The 22,260-nt window shown below is 43.8% G+C and overlaps 4 protein-coding genes across 5 annotated transcripts; 2 read left to right on the top strand and 2 right to left on the bottom strand.

Moving 5' to 3' along the window:
• The first annotated feature begins 385 nt into the window (after window positions 1-385).
• Window positions 386-7,687, top strand: LOC118216095 (peroxisomal membrane protein PMP34). The gene is made up of 9 exons (XM_035397115.1): window positions 386-670; window positions 2,095-2,155; window positions 2,750-2,816; window positions 3,267-3,421; window positions 3,734-3,850; window positions 4,026-4,171; window positions 4,340-4,435; window positions 4,796-4,878; window positions 5,127-7,687. Exons 1-9 carry the CDS (start codon window positions 596-598, stop codon window positions 5,272-5,274), a joined length of 948 nt encoding a protein of 315 aa, XP_035253006.1. The 5' UTR covers window positions 386-595; the 3' UTR covers window positions 5,275-7,687.
• A 180-nt stretch (window positions 7,688-7,867) lies between these two features.
• dxo (decapping exoribonuclease) lies at window positions 7,868-11,699 on the bottom strand. The gene is made up of 6 exons (XM_035397114.1): window positions 10,726-11,699; window positions 9,668-9,894; window positions 9,239-9,458; window positions 8,739-8,874; window positions 8,515-8,609; window positions 7,868-8,321 (listed from the first exon to the last, which is right to left on the bottom strand). The coding sequence occupies exons 1-6, from the start codon at window positions 11,202-11,204 to the stop codon at window positions 8,117-8,119; spliced, it is 1,362 nt and encodes a 453-aa protein (XP_035253005.1). The 5' UTR covers window positions 11,205-11,699; the 3' UTR covers window positions 7,868-8,116.
• LOC118216097 (serine/threonine-protein kinase 19-like) lies at window positions 10,920-14,469 on the top strand. Of its 2 annotated transcripts, none has more exons than XM_035397116.1 (7): window positions 10,920-11,056; window positions 12,587-12,700; window positions 12,897-13,042; window positions 13,208-13,443; window positions 13,569-13,666; window positions 13,754-13,901; window positions 13,999-14,169. In XM_035397116.1, the coding sequence occupies exons 2-7, from the start codon at window positions 12,589-12,591 to the stop codon at window positions 14,042-14,044; spliced, it is 786 nt and encodes a 261-aa protein (XP_035253007.1). In that variant the 5' UTR covers window positions 10,920-11,056; window positions 12,587-12,588; the 3' UTR covers window positions 14,045-14,169. The 2 variants fall into 2 exon arrangements, with proteins under 2 accessions (XP_035253007.1, XP_035253008.1); XM_035397117.1 differs by lacking the exon at window positions 10,920-11,056 and adding an exon at window positions 12,267-12,285 and having other exon boundaries at window positions 13,999-14,469.
• A 639-nt stretch (window positions 14,470-15,108) lies between these two features.
• On the bottom strand, window positions 15,109-21,626 carry LOC118216098 (ras-related C3 botulinum toxin substrate 1-like). Its single transcript, XM_035397118.1, has 6 exons — window positions 21,262-21,626; window positions 18,504-18,575; window positions 18,017-18,134; window positions 17,719-17,781; window positions 17,457-17,616; window positions 15,109-16,888 (listed from the first exon to the last, which is right to left on the bottom strand). The coding sequence occupies exons 1-6, from the start codon at window positions 21,294-21,296 to the stop codon at window positions 16,758-16,760; spliced, it is 579 nt and encodes a 192-aa protein (XP_035253009.1). The 5' UTR covers window positions 21,297-21,626; the 3' UTR covers window positions 15,109-16,757.
• Between the last annotated feature and the right edge of the window lie 634 nt (window positions 21,627-22,260).

Raw genomic sequence — 22,260 nt, 5'->3', positions numbered from 1 at the left:
CTTATACACAGAAAATTGAATCTTGATTTGTTCTGTTAACACGTTATGTAGGTAGGCTATATGGGGCGCATTATAAAACATGAATTCCAAAATGATTTGAGTAAAAGTTGCTAATGCTAAAAAGTTAGCTCTCGTAAAAAATATATCTGAAGCATTATGTATCTCTAGTGGCCTGTATGTATTCATGTGTTTATCCTTTATTTTTCCAGGTGAGTCCAACATAGATATAGGTTAGGCCTGCATCTATCTTTCAAAGGAGGCCTGGCAGGTGACAGCAGGGCAGGTATAGGTATAGGACACGAAGCCCCAGTATTCCGCAAGCACACTCCTTTCCGGTAGATGGCGCTAGTACAATTGTTCAAATGGTATAAATACACCAAGAAATGCAAATTTAATCCTACAGTCTCTGGTTTAATCCACCATCCTTTCTGACGTCCAGTGATTTGCTTATGGTTTTACCAGAGAGTACGAAAAGGAGTCATTACCGCTTCTGATCGTTGTGAGGGCTTTGTAGTCTCAGGACTCCGGAAGACTCCGGTCACGCCTTCCATCGGGTGCTCTTGTGAAGTGTCAGGACTCTTTTGAAGACGCGAAAATGTCAGACAACCGCGGTGCTACAGTCGGCCTGTTGTCTTACGAGACCCTTGTACATGCGGTTGCGGGCGCGATGGTAAGAAATAGACAACTCTCTCAACCCCTCTACAGATCGCACGCAAGCTACTTTAACGACAGTGATTATAATGACAACGGTAGTAATAGAGCAACACAGTTGGTTAGTAAACCATCAATGGTAGTTGTTAGCTGCACTATTCAGCAAATTAGATAGGGATCTACGGCTAGCGACCTTCATGTTACTAACCCTACCAGTGTATGAAAATATAATTCTCACCTAACGTTGTTCCGTGATTTTGTCCTACTCCCGTGCATGTCTCCGGTGCAGTCATTAACCTAAAGTACTTAAGGCGTTTTGTAATGCAGCCTGACAACCGGTCAATTCAGCATCTACCGTACTAACTTTGTTTTTTTGTGTGTGATGGGGAATAAGGGATTTGTGATTACTAAACTTCATTTAATCTGAATGAGAGAAACTAAAGGGTCGCTTCTGTTTGTGTGGCATGGTACAAACATAGTGTGTACATAACAACTGGAGAGGGTACTAGGGTACAAGCGCTGAAGCCAATGACCTGTACAATTCAGTGGCTGAAATCTGGGAAGTAACGGGAAGCAGCCTCTACCTGCTTTCTCACAGCCCTCCATGGCACATTATTGGGCACAACTGATTTAAGGGATTAAGTCACTTGAGACACTAATTTATCAACCTCATATATGGAAGCAGTTGAGAGATGCTCATTACTTTATATTCTAAAAACAGACCAAACTATATTTACAGCACATACTCTCCAGTTTGTCATTCACAGCATTTATAACTGTGCTTGGTGGGTTAAATCATCTTAAGCCATGTGTGATAATGGGCAATGTACAGTCATAGATTTAGTCTGGCCCAACAGGATTTTACATTTCATTGAAAAGGGGTTAATGTGCTAAGTGTGCTCTGGCAAAGGTCTGCTGTAAACAGACAACATGCCTTCCCACGTGCTAAATTTACACTACTTATTTTAAATGGCCTGTATTTTAGCGCTCTGGTATGCAGTTACAGTGAATTGTCTGTGTCAGTGAATTTCTGCATTCAATTCTGTAATCCTGAACCCATGTGTGGAAAAACTTGTGGCTTCAGACAACATTCCAAACTCCTTGCTGGCCTATTTGATTGAATGTGCACATAAGCAAGTGACATAAGGTTTCAAAATGAATTAATCTTGAAATTACTTGCGGATTGTTATAGCATGCTTTATGGTGTTATACGCATGGTAATTGTAGCCTATGGATATGCAATATTATTTATGGCTCTAGGTTGGCATAAGTTAATTTATATGAACTGCTTTAGCCCGGTCTAGCGCTGTTACTCGTATAACACAAGTGGATGCACTGATGTTCTCTCTTATTGTAGGTCACTCTGGATAAGAAAGTTGGCTAAAGTAATGTAATGCGATGCATCAATGTAATGTAGCCTAATGTAGCGCCCTCTGTCTGCAGGGCAGCATGACTGCGATGAGCGTGTTCTTCCCGCTGGACACAGCCCGTATACGCTTACAAGGTAAGAGCCGTCAAAAGACGGGGTGCGTGAGGACTACCCGCACCTCTTAAAGGCGGACCTGTGTAAACGTGTTTCATAAGGATGCATTTCTACAAGGCCACTGTGTAACTTACAAATCGGGAGGCCGCCTTCATGTCTGTCTGAAACCTCTCCTTGGGGACCCCCTGCCAGATCCAGGTATTTGATGTTCGCACCTGATATTAGGAATCAAGCCCTTCATTAGTTGCATCAGGTGTGCTTGAGTTGGAACACATCAATAAATTGGATCTGGCTGGGGGTCCCCCCGGACAGTTTTGAGAAACATTGGTCTAGGTAACCTAGTAGATGGCTCTTTTGTCATCTTGGGGGCTAAAATCCAATCACTGAACACACTGGTCACTGGACAGCATGTTTTAAAAGGGAAACAGGTTTGCCTTTCTGCTGAACACTCTTATACCTTAGTTTGGGCACCCCTGGGTGGGCAGTATTTTGCAGACTATCCCTGTGCTGCAGTGCACCTTTGTGGAGTGCTTCCTGTATCCATTCTGCATTCATCAGCGCAGGCGGGTCTGAACCACAGCAGTGTGGTAATGCTGATGTTGCTCTTTGTTTCAGTGGATGAAAAGCGAAAGTCTCAATCGACCCCTATCATCCTGGCCGAGATCGCAAAGGAGGAGGGGATGTAAGTGCTTGACTAATCAAATCGATAAAAATCTCCCTTGTGCTCAGACAGGCTTTAGTGTAATAGCGTATCTGAGATTAGACGTGTAATGTGTGAAGTAACCATAATGGAGGGGACCCTTGTAGCAGATTTCAGTCTGATGTCATTCAGTGTTTAGTCACCCACAGCAGCTCTCAGGGTTTATGGTATTATAAGAGTTTAAGGGTGCATTACAGTTACCATATACGGAATAACTGTAATTTATGGAATTAATAGTTAATAGTTTCTAATAGTCTTTTTGCCTGTTCTCCAAAATATTTTTGGTTTGTGTCCTGGGACCTTGGTGATGGTTTGAGACTTTAGGTTCAATCCACTTGTGCTCCACTGAGCATGTCCAGCCCTGATGTGGGTCAGAGGTCAGAAGCTCAAATCCCGTACTCTGATTGGTCACTGGCCTCCACCTCTTTTCAGCCTGTCTCTGTACCGCGGCTGGTTTCCCGTCATCTCCAGCCTCTGCTGCTCCAACTTTGTGTACTTCTACACCTTCAACTCCCTGAAGAGGATGTGGGTGACGGGCGGTGTCCAGTCCAGGCCCAGCAAAGACCTGTTCATGGGCTTCATCTCCGGTGAGACCACGCCCTCTTTTCTACAGGCAGCGCAGAGCTGGTCTTAAGGCAGTCTCTTCTAAAAACTGGACTGCCTTCAGTGTTACCTTTATTCGTGTGGCCAGACAATGCATCAATAAGTATAAGACTCAGTTCTGATCACTGGTATAAAATTGAGTGAGTGGAAGAACAGGCAGCTCCTGGAGGAAAGCACAGAGTAACGTTGTGTAGTTCCCACTGATCCGCTGCCGCCATTTTCTTGATGGGTTGATGGGAAATGGTGTCTCGGAACGAGACGTACGAGTGTGCTGAGGGGGTGCGGTCTCTCCACAGGCGCCGTAAATGTGCTCCTGACCACGCCCATGTGGGTGGTCAACACCCGTCTCAAACTGCAGGGGGCCAAGTTCCGGAATGAGGACCTGCACCAGACTCACTACAAGGGCATATTTGGCAAGTACTTGAGAAGAATAATGATCGTAATAAAAATGATCTTAATATTATTATTAATAATTATAATGTGTTTTGAGTGCAGTTTACACATTTGCTGTGCATGTCTGCATGTAAATCGTGTGACAGACTTGCACGTTTGGTTGGTGTGATGATGATGGTCTGGTCTCCTCCACAGATGCCTTCTCCCAGATCATTGCGAATGAGGGCGTGTCCACACTGTGGAATGGGGTGCTCCCCTCACTGGTCCTGGTCTTTAACCCCGCCATGCAGTTCATGTTCTATGAAGCCATGAAGAGGAGGGCAGGGCGGGGGGGCAGGAAGGTAAGAGACAGGCAGACAGACATGCAGACAGAAGTACAATGCAACAGGCTGTAGTACTCTGATGCAGGCTGTAGAATTGAATGGTACAGGCTACGAAATTGAATAGTACAGGCTGTGGAATAGAATGGCAAAAGCAGCAGTAATTAAATTGTGATGTTTTTTTCGCAGATTTCTTCGACAGACATCTTTTTGATCGGGGCGGCAGCCAAAGCCATCGCCACCACAGCAACATACCCTCTGCAGACTGTTCAGGCCATACTGAGGGTGAGAGAATAAATCACATCTTCACTGAATTGTGCCAGCACATTAATAACAGTATTTACTAGCAGCAGCAGTATAATAGTGGTTTTAATAATAGTTTAATGACAATTAATGGTATTAATGGCAATTAATTACTGAATCTCTTAGCATTTTGTGTTCTGTGATTTTTAGAGTCTTGTAGACAGGGAAGTTTGAGCAGGAGCGCAGCATGCCTATAGATACCTCAGCTACATGTCACATAACTGAACCTTTCACGTATAATTGGGACATCTGATCATGAAGCAGCTCCGAGAACAGAGTTTTGAACCTTTGGTTCGTCCTGACTGATCCTGGAACAGTGCCCTGACTCTGACTCTCTCGCAGTTTGGACAGTACAAAGCGGAAGGGAAGAGTGGGCTGCTGGGAAGTCTGCGGAATACGGTGTACCTGCTGATGGATCGAATCAGGTGAGAAACGTGCACCTACTGAGGAGCTCTTAACATTCAAAGCAGAAGTGTGTCAGTACTGATGAAGTTTAATGTTGTAAAGGGAAGTGGGTCAGTGCTCAGTGTTTAATGTTGAAAAGGGAAGTATGTCAGTGCTGATGAAGTTGAATAATGTTTGAAGGGAACTGTGTGCTGATTAAGTGTTATAATGTGGTAAAGGGAAGTGTGGCAGTGCTGTGCTGACCTCTGACCTGTGTTCTGGTTGGCAGGAGGCACGGGGTGCTGGGTCTGTATAAAGGCCTGGAGGCGAAGCTCCTGCAGACGGTTCTGACCGCGGCGCTGATGTTCGTGGTGTACGAGAAAATCACCGCCGCCACCTTCAGGGTCATGGGCCTGAACCGCAAACTGAAACACTGAGGCCCCGACCGGGCCTTACCGGATCAGCACCGCCACCGAGCCCGGGGCCGTTTCTGTTCTACCTCCTATCTGACACACACACACACACACATACACTCTTAATCTTCCTGAAAATTGTTTTGTTACTTCCTGTTATAGATGGAGTCTGGAGTTTCAGTATGGTGGGGGGGGGGGGGGGGGGTGTCTCTGGCATTATTTTTTTCTTTGGTGCTGAACCCTAACTGCGCCCCCTCCCCCCATATGTTTTTGGATCATGGGCGAGAATTGTAAAAATGTTAAACAAACATAGTGTTATGACTATGGAACTGTTTTCAGAGGCCATACAGGACTTGACTCTGAGGTGGGGAATTTTTTTCCAGTGGCACTGAGTCTCATTTTGACTTGCTTCCTGTGAAATGACCCGCAGATTATCACACACAAACTGCTTTCTCCCTCATGCCTTACTTTACCCTTCCCACCAAAGGTGCTCGCATATCTCATTGGCCCACATGCGTCACATGGGTCACCTAGAGCAGTCAGGGGAGACTGCAGAGTGTGTGACTGCAACCGTGATCTTTAGGAGAGAGGGGACATTGTGGATCATACACATTCAAACCATAAAGCACCTGGAGCTCTGGTATTCAAACTCTTTCCTGGGGACCCCCTGTGTAGGCTGGTTTTTGTTCCAGCCACAGCAGATTTAACAAGCTGTTAGTTTTTCTTTGGTGCACAATGCGAAAATGGGACTTTTATTCTTTATGGACCGCATAGCCATTTCTGACAATGTAGCTTAAGAAGGTCAATAATCCCTCTAAACATGAAAAGCGCCTAAATAGGAAAAATTGACAGCTTGCTAAAATTCTAGGATTGCTGTTGTGGCTGGAACGAAAACCAGCGTTTGAATACCAGTGACCTAGAGTCTGGCTATGGCCTCTTTATATCCGCTCGTATACAGGACCATGGAAAAATCATACAGATAGCACTTGTGTACAGGACTGCGAGTCAAATATACAAATCTAACGCACTTAAAACATGAGACAGACAGCCACACGGAGACCCCTTGCCTGAGCCCCGTATGAACAAACCCCATTCCTCCCATCACTGAGGTCTTAATGTAAACTCGTCCACTGGCGGATGTGTCTTAATGTCTGACTGTCACGCTATCTGCTGACTGGCAGGCACTCCCTCAGAACGGGGCGAATTAGCCCTTTTCACCATGCATGGGGCCTTCCCCGGCAACTTTACCGGAACTTCACCGTTTAGTGGCCACGTGTGGGTGGGACCTGGAATTGGCCTCCTGGGAAAGTTGCTGGCTCAAGCCCGGCTAATACTTACGGGCACGTTTAGTCTGTGTCGTGTAGCTTTTTGAAAGTTTCTGAAGTTCCTATTGGTGTGGGTGCACACTGAAATATGGCAGGATGTTAGCCGTTATGATTCCCTCGTTCCGTGTTCGATGTTTGAAAATGGCTAGAATGATCTGAAGCATTGTGTACGCTGAAGGACTTCATGAATATCTGCCTCACTGAAGTGAGTGGATGGCAAGCCAGAAGCACTGTGATCATAACCTTATTATGTAACATAGTACTTTTACAGAACTGATTATGAGCAAGTAACTGTGAATCAAACTGTCAATGTAATGCTAACACGATGGCAAGTAATGCTCCATCATAGGTATTACTATGAACTAGCCAGATGGATCTCATCAGTTCCTTTAACAGTTTCCTTTAACTACAAGAAGTTTTGGTTAGTAGCAGGATTTTCTGGTGCCGTGTTTGCTTATGAAATGGTGTCTAAATTGTAATATTTTGGCTCGAACAGAAGGGCAACGGTACTTTCATGTTAAGAACAGAGCTGACCATCTGGTTAGTCTATAGTAATACAGAGCTCCATATCCTTTTGGGGAATTTTTATTCAGGAAGTGGAACATAAAATTAGATGTATTTATGAAATAGATTTTACATTTTGATGAGTTTCAGTAGCGTCTCAAGGTGTTGAGTTCTGTAGCTCTCTCATGAGGTCTGTGTGTATGAGAGTAAGCTCAGAGTCTCCCTTCCATAAACCATATTTATGATTTACTGTACTGTACAAGCCTACTCCATAGCACTTTCTGCAGTTCACCACTGCAGCACATTGTATTACACACTGAGGACTAGGATCAGTCTCCAAGCCTGTTATACACAGTGCAGACTGAGCCCAGTCTCAGAGCCTGTTATATACACTGCAGACTGGGATCAGAAACTGTGTTCTGGCAGTTTCAGGCATAAAGCTAATGCAATACTGAACTTGAATTAATCTTAAAATGGCATTTTGTATCTTTTAAAAAAATAATTTTGGTGTAATTTGTACTAAATTAACTGAATGTACTGTTTTTTTTTTTTGTTATGGAATCAGCCTACTGTTAGGAGAAATAAAAGGGTCACAGTTTGGGAAGGTGCTGGTCTGGTGGTGTGTCCTTCACTTCTACTCTGCAAAAACTTCACTCCCTTGAGTTTCTCCTCCTGTCGTCCCTGCTCTTTTATGGCTTCAGTGATGATTCACAATCATGATCATCTCCATACATACTGGAAAACTGACCCAATTTAATTTCATATTAAATAACAATAAAAGCGAATGCTACTGACAGAAAGCAACCAACCATTTATTTCTTGAATGATTTACAAAAAATTAAAAAAGAGGCAATTTTTTACATTTTAATTTCTAGAGATGGGCTCAGTTTCCAATTTGATTACATTTGAAGGGATTCTTGACCAGCAGTTAGTGTCAGCAGTTTCCACGGTTACTACTTCGCTGTTGGGACGCAAGGGGATAAGCAAACGACCAATGTGCGATGTTACACAGGCCAGCTGCAAAAATCACACAGGCCTCAATGCCCCTGAGGGTTCTTTGTAGATTCATGGCTATTATACCCTCTGCCAAGCGTTTGGGAGCCATGTGGGCCAGCTCTCTCTCCACTCTGGGGGTGTGTGATTCTGCTCACGTACCAATCAGGCAGGAAGCAGTACTGCGTGTCCCTGTGGACTGAGTAGGAGACGTCTCTGTGTGGCTCCCAGGAGAAGAGGTACACCACCCTGAGAGAACAACAGAAAACTTCCTGTTTGGCACGGATTAGCATGCACATCACCGTTCTAACGTTATTTTAATTACCAAGCTACAGCCAATCATGCCCCCGCTATGCTGAGCTACCAGCCACAACCACACACTGCCAGATGTTCAACAGAAGAGAAAAGAACACATTTATCATTACTCATCTGTCATATTTACCTAGGGTTATCCTCCCTCACCACACTCTTGACAAAGGACAGGAAGTCGGAGCAGAAATTCATGCAGACGGTTGGTTTCCAGCAGTTGTGTTCATTCTACATGGGGCAAAAGGTAACCCATCATGACCGTAATCCCTGAGAAACAGCCTTCTGAATCTTCCTCTTTAACAACCACAAGAGTCGCCTGTTGGGCTCTTGTGACCTGGTCGGGATATGCTCACCAACCTTAATGAGCTGGGATATTTTAGAGGTCTGGAACGTCTCCACGGAGACCACTACTCCGTCATCGTCACGGAAACCGGCGACGATTCGGGGGACTCCAGGAAGGAAAGACTGTGCCCACCACTTCAGCAGCTTGAACCTGAAGATTTACAAGCAGGACTGAACAGCTTTTTTCACCAGTTCTGTATATTCAGTCACCATGGACAATTTTTGTGTGAAATGAGAATATTTTGGAAATTCAGGGAAGTTTCTGATACTCTCCCACCTTTAGAACGACAGGTATAGGGCAATTGTGGTCTACAGCAAGATTGAACACTTCAAGGCCAAAGCAGCATGTACAGTAACATTATGCTTCCAGAGAAGGCATATACTCCATCAGTTAGCTACCCATTTACACCATCTAGTGGGTAACTGTGGTTACTGCTTTCCCCTGCTGAGGGGTCGGGAACTTGAGGAGCAGCAGATACAGAGTGTGGCCAGTGGGAGGCACAGCTGTATTAAACCTGTGAAAGTTGCTGCGCTGTTTGGGGGTGCAGATCTCAGCTGACGTCTTGAGCTCCAGGTAGCAAGCGGGGGCCGGCAGGGCCTCGGGATCCCTGTCCCGGCAGTCCACCTCCCCGGAAAAGAGCAGCGAGTGAGCAGCCAGCCGCGTGCGCACCACCGTGCAGAACGCCTCGTTGGTGTTGACCACGCCCCCCGCATCTGGACGGCCCCTGGGCTCGGCTGCAGAGTAAAAACAAGCACCATTAGCTTCTGGCTACACTCTGTATTGGGCTTAACCATACCAACTGCGCAACAAGAAACGGTGGCAATCCACATGCACTGGTGAACCCCCCCGAACGCAGCTCTACCTGCAAACATAGGCTCGTCGCGGGTGTGTGTCTTTGCGTACGCACTACGCAGCTATGCTAAACCCCAGAAGGCTCTGCTACCTGCACAGGTGTACTGCTCGAACTTGTAGCCCCAGTACATCATCTCCTGATGCCTCGCCGAGGAGGCCTCGCGGTCCCGGCGGGCGGCCTCGGTCTCCACCTCGCTCACGTACAGCGTGCCGCCAAGGCGTGTGACCGCCAGCATCCAGCCCTCCCTCGTCTCGTAAGGCGTGGTGAGCAGCTTGGTCAAGTGGCCCCGCCACGTGACGAAATCCACCCCCAAATCGCTGAGGACGGCAAGATTTGCAACCTAACTTGCAGTATGAACAGGGAATCTCTAGCATGTGCCCAAAGGTAGCAATGCAATACTGAATTGGCACATGTCAACAGCATACACTACCATTCATGAGTTTGGAACCACTGAGAAATGTTTATGTTTTTAAAAGAAATTGATATTTTATTCACCAAGGTAGCATTACTTTGCTCAAAAAAACAAAACAACCAAGACAATAATGTTACAAATTACTATTACTGTTTGAACTTTTTAAATTCAGTCTTTACATATGATTGCAAAGCTCCATTTTCAGCAGCCATTACTCCAGTGTACTGACAGCACACTGTGCTACCTCATCCTTAAGTATTCATGTTAATGTGGCCATTTGGTACGAGAGAAATTTGTAACATTATCAATGTCTTGACTGTATTTTTGATCAATTTAATGATACCTTGGCAAATAAAATCATCAGTTTCTTTCAAAAACATTACAAAAATTACAGTGATTCCAAACTTTTGAACCGTAGTGTATGTATATATGAATGTATTATAAGTTCAACTTCAATATTCAGTGACACAGTGGCTTATTTTGATGTTTCGGCTCATCAGAACAGTGAGATTGTGCATTTAATCAAGTTCACAGTAGTCTACTCCTACAGTTGAACAATATGCAAATACTGCCCCTTACCATCAGAGGCAAGTAAGGGAGGTACGTTAGAACAATTTCAATGGCCCTGAATGACAGGGACCCTCGAAATATCAAAACATAGGATTTTCTGGGGTGGTGGGGTCCAATGTGACATCTTTTCATGGGGCCAAAAATCCCTGGTGGCGCCCCGGCTTACCAAGCTGTGGATGGCCGGGTCGCTGCAGCATGGGACATCTCAAGCTTGGATCTGTTCGCTAAGATCCACTTCAGAATGTGGTCAAGACGCTCCTTCACCCCATCATCCCTCTTCACATACCGGTCAGGATAACCGTCACTCAGCTTGAAATTTGGGCCTCTCTCTGGTTCCACGTAGTACCGCAGCTGCCTATCGTCGTTATAAAACCTGCGCTCCGAATCTAGGGAGAAACACCCGACTTCCACCGGCTGTTTGTACAACGGGAAGTCCCTCTCGTACATCTGCCGCCTTGCGCTCAGAGTCTGGAGAGAGGGTATCGAGCCAGCAGCAGGTATGCTAGCGGTAACGTCCTGACTGGGTCTTGACAGTTTACGTTGAGCAAATTCTCCACAGGAATCTTCACTGTCCCTTTTCAACGATGAATGTTGGCCATGGTAGTTTTGGTACGAGGACAGCTGTCTGTTGTTGTGGCGACTCATACTTCTTCTAAAACACTTGATTCGCAGATGAAAAATACGTAGCCAGACAAATTATCTAGTTGTCCAGCTATTGGTGTCTGTGACGTACATAGTATTTTGAGGCAAATAGATTATCGTACAGTTAAAATGTTTAGTCGGCTAGTCTAGCACAAACGCTAGCTACAGACTGCTGAGGATGGTATATTTTGCCAATAACTTTGTGAGTCATTTTCTCAAGTTTTGAGCTGATAAGGTGACATGCTAGCTCGAAACGTTCATACATGAACTGAAAACTAGCTAGTACTAGGCTAATAGGTAACAAAGGTAAATGTTTTCCTAAAACAAGATTAAAGCACAGACGTACGGTGTCTCAAGCTGCGACATGTATTGTGATGATTGCTGTAGGATGTTTTCAAAATAAAAGATACACAATTAGACTAACTTATACCAGCTAACAAGAGGAAAACAGTACGGAAGCTCAATATTGACGACGCCCTATGTCGTAACTGCGCTGACTCACTGGTCTGTATGTGATCGAGATGTACTATGTAACTATCAATGGACCCATAGCCAATCCAGTTTTACGCAGATCAGTAGATACATGCAGTCGCTGTTCTGGTAGTTTATTGGTTTGGACTTTGCACCAAGTAAATCGTATATCGCCACCTACATTACAGGAGTGTAGACACGTCAAATCTAAAAGTGAACTAAAAGTAAAATAAAACCCTCTTGTTTTCTGGAACCACTAAATGTGAAAACAAAATCTTTATACTATATAAATTATAGTTTCTGGCAAATTGGATCACCAGTTTCAAATAAAAGGATATGAGGTTCGGTAGTTAGCCTATGTCTTGTTTTTTCTCAGTATCACAATGAAAAAAATGGTTAAAATAACAAATTATTTCTTATTTCCGCTTTTAAATCAATTATTGGGATAAATTGGTGTATTGTTTGTATAATAGCTTCCTTTTGGTCATTGACTGTGTAAGTTGCGTCTTCCTCGATAGACAAATGGCATCCGTTGTTTACACTCCAAACAGTAGGTGGTGGTATTACACATGACTTTCAGTTGTAAAGACACCATAAAACAAATGTGTAAAAAGTACGCGATTTCTTGGACCACTGTCGTATCAAAATTATGGTTGCTTGATACTCCTGTGTAGTTTTCCTGATTTAACTAATCTTAATGTGTACAACTACACAACGGGGGTGGTGTAAAATAAAAACTATAGACTAAGTAATGCTTTTCGTTATTTCACAAATAATTAAGACAGCTACTATTTAAATCGGCTAGCTAAGTAGCCGTTAATTGACAGCTGTTCGGGGGTTGGATAGCTAGTTTAGCTGGCTAGCCTAAAGGCTAGCTAAGCTTTAGCTAATTCATGTTTTATATTACATTTCAGCGATGAATAGAAAAAGAGCGCTGATCTCCAGCACATTCACGGTGAAAAGACGAAAGATTGGCACAGAAAACAATTTTGGAGCACAAGAAAATGGAGAACTCTCTACAAACAGAGGTAAATGTTAGTTTAGATAGTTAGATAAGTGATAGTGTGTAACTTTGTCTGGATGCCCAAGCTAGCTATGTTGGGGAAAGAGCTTGACAAAATCAGGTTACTCGCTTGCTAGGTAACTTGAGCTGATGTTAGTTGGCTAATTTGCAAACATGTTGTCGTCGCTAATGGCTTTCTTTTCCGTGTGTTTAAAACGTAGAGGGACCTCTAGATGTCAAGGCGTCCCTGCAGCACCTCATGACTCTCTTTCCCCGCAAACTATTCAACGACACACTGCCACCAATTGTCATGAAGCATCAACTGTATAGTATACACGATGACAAGACTCAAGTTGACCGGCAGCTGGTAAGCTCCTAATTGCCCAGTCTATTTTGGTATTTTCTTCACGCTGTCAAATACATTTTTGTGAAATTTTGTTTACTTTTAACGATGAAAAGTGAGCAGTGTTTGGCATATCATACCTGCGTGGTGTATTCAGATTCTGACGTTATCGTTCTCTGCTGTTGCAAGAACGAGTTGAGGGAACGCGGAGAGTTGCTGATGTTCCAGCTCGGCTTCGATTCTGAAACATTCGGCCTCATTTTCACATCGGACTACAGGGCTAAAGTACTGGCCGGAGAAGCCGGAAGAGGGACGCTAGATACCGTGGAGAAGTTTTTGGACAACGTGTTGTCTTGTTGTTCAGAGCTCAGCTTCAACAAAGACATCATGCTCAAGAAGTTTCTCTTCACGGACACGGAGATAACGTACGGAGCCAAGTTTTTTGTGATTTCAAATATTCCATTTGAAATTTAAAGATCCCAGAATGTAGTTAAACATTTCTATAATGTCGCCTACATTTAATGGTCGTCCTCAATGTAAACTCATCCAGACAGCTCGTGAAGTCGGGGGTGCTGACCGTGAGAGATGCAGGCAGCTGGTGGCTTTCTATTCCCAATTCTGGAAGGTTCACAAAATATTTTATTCGGGGTAGGTTTTGGTCATAAAGATTTGAGAGCTGGTTGTGCACCGTGAAATGTGTTAAGGGCTAATCTGTGGCATTGCTGTTTTCTGCAGGGCGCAAAGCGGTGCTGGCCATGATCAAAAAGTCAAAATACGGTGAAGTGTTACGGTCAGACCTGGAGAGCAGGCGGACTACAGCCCAAGTCAAATTTGACATGAAATACCACATACATGACATCATTGGCGCCGACCTAGTGGAATGGTAAGATTGTTGTTTGGCGCTGTGAATCTTCAGTAGAGTTAAGTAAACTGTACCAATCCACTGTCGCTGAACTGTGTGTCTTGTTTTCCATTTTCAGCATACCAACAACATCGGGAACTTTACTGCGCTTCACGGAGACATGAAATGTCTGCAGAATAACCCGTGGCAACATTCCTCACGGACCCTGGGGGTGTTTTGAATGGAGTCCTCTAATTATTGCTGTGTATTATGAAGCCTTGTTTTGTAAATTAAATGCTTGTACAGTTTCCGAATGTCGTTTTGGTAATTTAAGTCACGTACCCGCCACCTGAAAAAAAAATCGGAATTTGTGAGACCAATGGGAGACGTGTGCCCAAAGACAATACGTGCAGTGGCGTCAGAAGCCCTTGCTATTTGATTGTAGGCTCTGTCGCTTGAAGACGTGTTGACTCCTGGTATAGCAGAATCGCAGAACTGAGGGTTTTGGAAACGCCATTCCATGCCAGCAGCTGATTGACAGTTGGAACAATCGATCATTCGAGATCCCGTTCTGTTATTGCCTTCAATTAAATAAAAGTTGAGTTGGAAGGGAAGGATACTTGCGGATTTGAAGTGAATACGACTTGTGCAGCAAATCAGATGGGCCTCAAAATTGGTTTGTCTCAAGAAAATGGTCTGGATTTACTCAACATTTATCTTTAACTTTTAGTTTTTGATGCAGTTTAAGTTAAGCAATCAGCAAAACTAACAAAAAGGCAAACACTTGCATTTGATCATAAAACAAAGTTGGACAAATGTTGATCGAATCCAGGGCAATGTGGGAACTGCAGCTTCCTCCTTTTAGCAGTGTAACATTTAATTCTGGAAAATCCAGATTTTATGTAATTATGTGCAAGAAAAGTTTATATTGTTAGTTATTTAATGGTAAAACATCGCAAATTATATGTGAGATTTAAATTTAACATTCCTTGTACTCTGCATTCTGCTCTGGTCTGTTGACAATTAATTTAGAATCCGCCGTTAAAAATATGCAGCTCAATGTTTTGAAGTGTTGAGTTTCTTCACGGCACAGATTTAGGAATACAGACCTCAGCTTTTAGTTTAATGCTGGAGTACAAAGTCTGTAGGAGTCCTTTTGAAAATATGCATCTGCATTCCAGAGAGGACATACAGTAAACAAGGAATATACAGCATACCACACAAGGACTCATTAAACCAAAGAACAGGATTAACTGAATTTACTGGCTTTTATTTCAGAAAATAATGTGAAAAACGGCTACCTTCTTCCAGAAAATTAAAATGGCCTTCCACCAGTTTGCTTACAACAGGTTTACTTTTTCTGCGCTGACAAAGCACAGCTGAACACTGCATGTTGATCCTGACCCTGTCGTTTCAACCGTTTTGATCTAATGATTCAGGCTGAAAAAATAAAAAATACACTAGTTCTAAAGATGTCACGTCAGTAAATTCAATACATTATATATGGTCTGCAGCAATGGAAAGCTTTATAGTTTTTTTTTTTTTTTTTTTTTGCATTAAAGGGTTCGATGAATTTGCCACCACATTCATTGTTAGTTAACAGGAGTCCTTAAAAAACAGCCAATTCACATGATTATTATAACACAGTGCCGATTATATGATATGCAATAACTGGCAAGGCTGAAGCAGCCGTATTTCTTTTTAAATTAGCATTCATTATTCACAATTAAATGCTTGGTTTCATAACAAGTAACTCAGATTCAATACAAATCACAAAATGAGGTTAACAGGGAATAGCTGTATGAACTTATAAATGCCCCACACAAAAAGAAAAAGGGTGCTTAAGTCCTGAATGAGAAGCTTAGAGCCTGGGCAACAGTAACCAAGAATATACATCATACTTATAAAAATGGCTGGGAGGGATGCTCCTCCCCTTTTTGGTGATTGGTTAGACAGAGCTGCTCCCATTGGCTTTAATCTTCAGTCAGAATCCAGCCACGCCACTCCAGTGTATCTGCTCCTCTATCATGAGTTACAGGAATCACACCATAGCCAATCAGAAGAGCAAGGCCAGATTTGATTATAGGACACGAACAGAAATGTCTTTTAGAAGTGAGGACATTCAAGAAAACAAGTGTACACAAAGACCACCTTTTTTGGCTGTAAATGTATCGAATGTAGTGAGAGCTGCACTCCTGTTCAGTTACCTTGTAGGAAGAAACTTTCATTCACGCCAATGGTCAACAAGACTGTCTGGCTACAACACAATTTCGTTTAGCATCACAAACTCTCCTGGCACACTGAGAAACAGTTTCATTTTTTCCCCCCGTTACTTTACATTTTGTCTGTTGACCACAAAACCATTTCACTAAACATTTGACCTGTTCTTTACTTCACATGATGCAAAACCTTAAACAAAAGTGTTAATAGTGGTTGCAACCTGGCCTCCCAACCCTCTCTGTTAATTTGGAAACACCTCAATTCAATATGACTAAAGAGACTAAACACACATTGGGGCCTCTGAGCCATAAGAATATTAAGGACATAAACAGTTTACCTTCTCACAAAAATTCTGGAGAAAATATTTTTTAAAAGGCCACAGGAACATTAATTATGTAGTGTTTGCGCTAATAGAGGACAGTATTTAGGATGAGAGCTGATTGGAACTTCCCCATACACCAACAGTGAAATCTAGGCATAGGAAGGGGGGAAAATAATCAACAACAAAAAAAATTCAATGAATTGTAAGTACTAAATAGTACGAGTAGTACTATATTTAAAATATAAAAATGGTATATCTGAATGCAAACACTTCCTGTGTTTATCCTACGCCCTGCCTTCCCCTGGCCGAGCTTTGGCATCCCACCCCCCTGGCCCCCCGTCCCCCCTGCCCCATGTCTACAGCAGGAGGCACCTCCTGGGCCTCTTCTTTGCAGGTGGGGGGCAGAGTACTGCCCTGATGGCCTCATCGAACACAGTCTTCAGCCCACGCTGCGTCAGGGCTGAGCACTCCAGGTACTTCACTGCACCTGCAGGGCACAGAACACCATGTCATGACAGCACAATTCCACACAGCAACTGCACAATGCCATGGCACAGCAGCACAATCCCGCACTGCAACTGCACAACACCATATCACGACAGCACAATCAAACACTACAGCTGCACAACACTATGTCACAATAGCAAAATCCCCACATTGCAACTGCACAATGCCATGTCACGACAACAAAATCCCACACTGGAACTGCACAACACCATGTCACGACAGCAACCACACAAAAAAAAAAGCCACACGCCACCGTATCAGCCACATCACAGTGATACTTCGTCACAACCACACACTGACCACACATCAACCTCACAACACTGGTTCACAACCACACAGCACCATATCGCAACCATGTCACAACTCCATTCCTTGTCGCAGCCTCACAGCACTGCGTCACAGCCGCGCAACAACCACGACACAGCACATCACAGCATCATATCACGACCACACGGCAACCACAAAACCAAAACGTGGCGTTGCAGCCACCACAACTGTAAGGGCGTGGAGGCTGAACCCCAAGAGCGGAGTGGGTGGCGGGCACACACCGATCTCTTTGGCCATGGCCAGGCCCTGCGGGTAGGTGATGGGCGTGAGCTTCTTCTCCTTCAGCTTCTCTATGGTGTCTTTGTCGTCCCGCAGGTCCAGCTTGGTGCCCACCAGGATGATGGGAGTGTTGGGACAGTGGTGCCGGACCTCCGGGTACCACTGCAGAGACGCGTCAAGACGCGGGAAGAGTCGCGTCAGCAAACGTCAAAAAAAAACCGTGGCACAGGCCCAGAGTGGACGGCAGGGGTTGGGGAGGCTCACCTTGGCGCGGACGTTTTCGAACGAGGCGGGGCTCACGAGTGAGAAGCAGATCAGGAACACGTCCTGGAGAGACAAAAAAACACACAATGGCACCATCAGTACTGCTTCTGGAACAAAATGGCAGAGCTTCCAGCCATTGAGGGTTTCGAAACTGACCATGTCGCGAGTCACTGCACTGAGACCAGTGCTGTAAGCAGCACGCCGCAATGGGACCCTGCTACGTTCGACAGGCTGGTTTTATCACACATTACATTAGTGCACGTGCTGTTAGCCCAGGACAGCGCTTCCTACGCCTTACCGTTTGAGGGTAGGACAGGGGGCGGAGCCTGTCGTAGTCTTCCTGTCCAGCCGTGTCCCACAGTCCCAGATTCACCGGCTTCCCATCCACCATCACATTGGCGGAGTAGTTATCAAACCTGTGGGGGGACAGGGACATCAGCACAGCCCTCTAACAGGTACCCGCCACTTTCTCAAGAAGCAGCCAATCACAACACTACTCCATTTCAGCTCAACCAAACCCTGGTAATTTTTGTTGAGACAGTGATTAACCAAACCATCTGTGCCTGGTTAAACGAAAGCTAGCATGCACTGCAGCTGTTCAGGTCCAGCATGGAGTAGCCCTACAGGCAACGTGGACCTCAAAAACAAGTGCAGAGTAGCCCTACATGCAACGTGCACCTCCAAGGTACTGCATGGAGGAGAGAAGTTCAATGGGTCTGAATGGCTGTGTTTGAGGGTGCAGATGCAGTGGAGGGTAATGGGGGGGGGGGGGGGGGGGTACTCACACAGTGGGAATGTACTCCCCAGGGAATGCATTGGTGGTGTAGCTGATCAGGAGGCATGTTTTACCCACAGCCCTGGAGGAAGAAAGAGAGAGAAGCAGGGAGACGGACTTCAGAAAATCATGCCGTCACAAATCATCAGTACATAAATCAGGATAAACAGGAGAAACATTACGGCCTGCACCTGCAGTAGCCAATGAAATTACAGAGTGGTCGCCCAATACAAGTATTTCTATCAATTCACAACAAACACACTTTCAGATTATTTCATAACTTAATCATCTCAGAAATGAAAACAAAACAGACTGCTGTAGTCTGGATAAAACGATATTATCCTGCTTGCTCACTGGCTTGCTCGAAGTTAAGTTCAGTTTAGCAGGCAATTGTCAAGAGCAGTCTTCATGAACCATTTCATTATATCAAAAATTGTATTTTGGAATATTAATTTTGCTTTTAATAAAATGTATTTCATTTCACATAAACCATATTTAACGCATATGTCACATAAGCTGTATTGAATGGGGGGAAAAAAAAACAAAACACAGAACTGTTGTTTGGGAGGAACACAACCCACCGCTCCAAGACCACCTGCATTACAGAAAGATTCTAACTGCCGGAACTTTCTGTTGCAAAGGAAATAACATCCATAGCAACTGCCCTGGCAACCTCCGCAGTGACAGAGGAAATGGTAAATATGCCATGTGCCCATTTTACTATTACTGTAAGGCTTTTGCTCATTAGTCACTCACGCCAAATGACTAAATTGTAACCCGCATCCCATGATCAAGTTCCCCTGTGAACTAAAGTTCTTTAGCCTTTTCAATTTTTAAGATATAGGATTCTGTGTTATATATTGTAGGACTTGTCTGACAGGGGAACAATACACATCTAAAAGAAGTCCATAAAAACACAGATCTAAACAAAACCTACCTCAACCCAAGTACGTCATATACTTTAATGAACCCCGTGGGGTAATTTGTCCTCTGCATTTGACCCATCCTAGTTACTTAGGAGCAGTGGGCAGCCACCGCGCAGCGCCCGGAGACCAACTCCAATTCTGAGGCCAGTGCCTTGGTCAAGGGCACCTGCAGGAGCACACCTAACATGCATGTCTTTAAGTGTGGGAGGAAACTGGAGTACCTGGTGTAAACCCACGCGAACACGGGGAGAACATGCAAACTCCGCACAGATGCCCCAAGCCGAGATTCAAACCTACGACCTTCTTGCTGTGAGCCGACAGTGCTAACCACTATGCCATCGTGCCCGCCCAGATGATTGCCTTGTTCTGCAACACTGTTCCAACGCAACACACAAAGGTGCTAAGATTAGTCAGTCAAACCTCAAAACAAATCATTGTCACAATCTCATTGCCAAGTTTTATATTACACTTTTAGTTTTTACCGAAATACCCAACAGAATGTACTCTACAAGACGAGTCCTTTAGTGTCTAACAGTTAGCTTTATGCAAAAGCAAGAAAGCAGTCTGTTTTTGAATGCATTCACTGATAGCTTTCTTCCGTGATTCTAACCCCCACCCAAATCCCAGCAAGCAAGATGCATTCTGTAAAACGCAGTAAAGCCACGGAGCACATTTCTGCCCAGTCATGTTCTAATTGGACATGCCGTTCGATTTACTACACTTTAATATGTACCGATCAATTACAATATGCATTATTCGTGCTATAAATAACTACCACCGCTACAATATACATGAAGAAAACAAACACTGAAACAAAACATTTGCGTGTGGCAGTCAATTGTATTACGAATGAACAGTAAACATTCAAGTTTTTAAAAAGTACCTTCCCTTGCAATCAAGCTAAAACATTCTGAAGCATCCCACAAAATAGTAGTTAAAATGGGTTGAAAAGAGTTTCTCAAAATGCAACACTCATCATTAACCCATTGGATCACATGATTATCTGGGATAAATAAGGATGGAATGACAGATTTGGTTTGTTATGGCTGCCGAAATGGAACAGTACAAACGACAACGTTAAGTAGCACGAGAAACAAACTAAGGCAGCAACTTTCTCAAAGAAGAAAAATTTGACAGGTTAACATGGCACCAACGTGATGAGAATCTCGGTTCACACAGACTTTCGTTACGCTTATGTTTTCATTATGGTAGCTAAGTTTCCTGGGATGATTTTCACCATACTTCGTAAACATTGTACATAACAATATAACGCATACACAATAGTATTAACAGGTTGTTATAAACTCGCATACCACGAACGATTTTCATACACTGGATAGTTACTTTTCTTGTCACTTTGCTATTTTACACCCGTAAGTAGCCCCAATAGTTACTAGGCACGTTTTTAATACACTGTCGCTTTCTCCCGAATGAAATAAAAGGCGTCGCACAAAGTTTCCCACTTTTTCAAGTTGGCACAATATTCTGGCAAGATCAATTTATTACATAAACAATCTGCAACACAAGGGGTTGTATATATACCTTGCAATCAATGTCATTAAGTGATTCTCAAACGAATGAATCGTTTGTTCCCAAAGTTGGCCATTGCCATAGCAGACCAGTGGCCTAGAAAAGTAAGGAATGCGGAACATGGTGGGGTAACTACTAGCTAACCACAATTAGCGAACTTTGTTAGCGATGTCTTGAGCAGGATGGGACAGACAGATTTGCGCTTCCACTTAAGAAACAGAAACACACTTCTTCCAAACAACAAATGATATATGGATAAGATAAATTAATTGTAGGCTGTTACCTCAGATCGCCAGCAACAATAAAACTTACCCGTCTCCCACAACCACACACTTAATGGCCTGCATCTGTCCTGATTGGAACGCGGTTCACTTGCCGGGTGTTCACGAGTAACAGATTTCACGTTAGATCACTCTCTGCAACTTGTTTAGCCCGTAAAAAGTAAAATTGAAATCAGTTTTACTGGAATAGCTAGCTAACCCGCTTACTAACAGCATTCAAATGGTACAGTCGACTCCTGGTGGCTTTACACTTAAATCCCAACACCGAGTACTATTCAATAAGAGGTTGTGAACCGAACAGCCACCACCCCAAAATTACTCAGCCTTTACAGAAAACACGGCCCCAGACAACGGAAACGAGCTCCCCGCTCCTCTCGAGTCATTTCCGGTCTCTCCTTCTGGGAATGCGAAGCCCGAACACGCCCAAATGCACACGCTTCCATACAACACATGCGCGCGCCACACACGCAGCTGAAGCAGACATGAGCTAAAGTCGACCATCTATGGCAGTGCCCACTGCCCTCACACTATTATTTTTTACAGTCTCTGCCTCACACGCACAAGTTTACCAGGAGATGAACTACCATGACATTCAGACCCAATGTGAAACCAGTTATTCAATCTATTTTAAATATTGTGGCAAGTGTTGGTTATGAGTATTTCACTGCTTTCAGTAGATGCATTACTTCTGAGTGCTTTACTCACTTAAAAATAACGCATAACAGCTGTAACAATACAATATTCAACAGAATCTTCAGACACTTTTGGGGGGAAAAGAGGACAGAAAAATACTTCTAATATTTACTTCTGAGTAGTATTGTCTTTGATATATGCAATATGCAATTCTTTGGTGTAATGCTGATGGTGTGTTATGATTATTTACAATTACTTAAACTCAAATGTGTATAATTGGCTTTATATATATATTTTTTACTGCAGAGAGAAACTAAATCAAATTTTTGAAAATGAAAAACTAATGCACTTCTTAAATACAATTTTAATTATTGTTAGCTTCCCAATTTGTAAGCAC

The sequence above is a fragment of the Anguilla anguilla genome, chromosome 17, assembly GCF_013347855.1.
Source record: "Anguilla anguilla isolate fAngAng1 chromosome 17, fAngAng1.pri, whole genome shotgun sequence".
Lineage (NCBI taxonomy): Eukaryota > Metazoa > Chordata > Actinopteri > Anguilliformes > Anguillidae > Anguilla > Anguilla anguilla.
Note: the sequence above shows the minus strand (reverse complement) of the source record. Positions and strands in the feature narration are given on the sequence as shown.

What these genes read in the sequence shown, in the direction of transcription:
- LOC118216095 (XM_035397115.1), top strand. Translation starts at nt 596, where the DNA reads ATGTCAGACAACCGCGGTGCTACAGTCGGCCTGTTGTCTTACGAGACC. An exon ending in GTTCATGGGCTTCATCTCCG is followed by an intron (nt 3,422 to 3,733) that starts GTGAGACCACGC and finishes GTCTCTCCACAG; the next exon opens with GCGCCGTAAATGTGCTCCTG. An exon ending in CTGTTCAGGCCATACTGAGG is followed by an intron (nt 4,436 to 4,795) that starts GTGAGAGAATAA and finishes ACTCTCTCGCAG; the next exon opens with TTTGGACAGTACAAAGCGGA.
- dxo (XM_035397114.1), bottom strand. Translation starts at nt 11,204, where the DNA reads ATGAGTCGCCACAACAACAGACAGCTGTCCTCGTACCAAAACTACCAT. An exon ending in CGAGCAGTACACCTGTGCAG is followed by an intron (nt 9,459 to 9,667) that starts GTAGCAGAGCCT and finishes TTTACTCTGCAG; the next exon opens with CCGAGCCCAGGGGCCGTCCA. An exon ending in GTGAGGGAGGATAACCCTAG is followed by an intron (nt 8,322 to 8,514) that starts GTAAATATGACA and finishes TTGTTCTCTCAG; the next exon opens with GGTGGTGTACCTCTTCTCCT.
- LOC118216097 (XM_035397117.1), top strand. Translation starts at nt 12,589, where the DNA reads ATGAATAGAAAAAGAGCGCTGATCTCCAGCACATTCACGGTGAAAAGA. An exon ending in AGAACTCTCTACAAACAGAG is followed by an intron (nt 12,701 to 12,896) that starts GTAAATGTTAGT and finishes TTTAAAACGTAG; the next exon opens with AGGGACCTCTAGATGTCAAG. An exon ending in CTCAAGTTGACCGGCAGCTG is followed by an intron (nt 13,043 to 13,207) that starts GTAAGCTCCTAA and finishes TGCTGTTGCAAG; the next exon opens with AACGAGTTGAGGGAACGCGG.
- LOC118216098 (XM_035397118.1), bottom strand. Translation starts at nt 21,296, where the DNA reads ATGCAGGCCATTAAGTGTGTGGTTGTGGGAGACGG. An exon ending in CCCTGTCCTACCCTCAAACG is followed by an intron (nt 17,782 to 18,016) that starts GTAAGGCGTAGG and finishes TTGTCTCTCCAG; the next exon opens with GACGTGTTCCTGATCTGCTT. An exon ending in TCGAAAACGTCCGCGCCAAG is followed by an intron (nt 17,617 to 17,718) that starts GTGAGCCTCCCC and finishes GCGTCTCTGCAG; the next exon opens with TGGTACCCGGAGGTCCGGCA.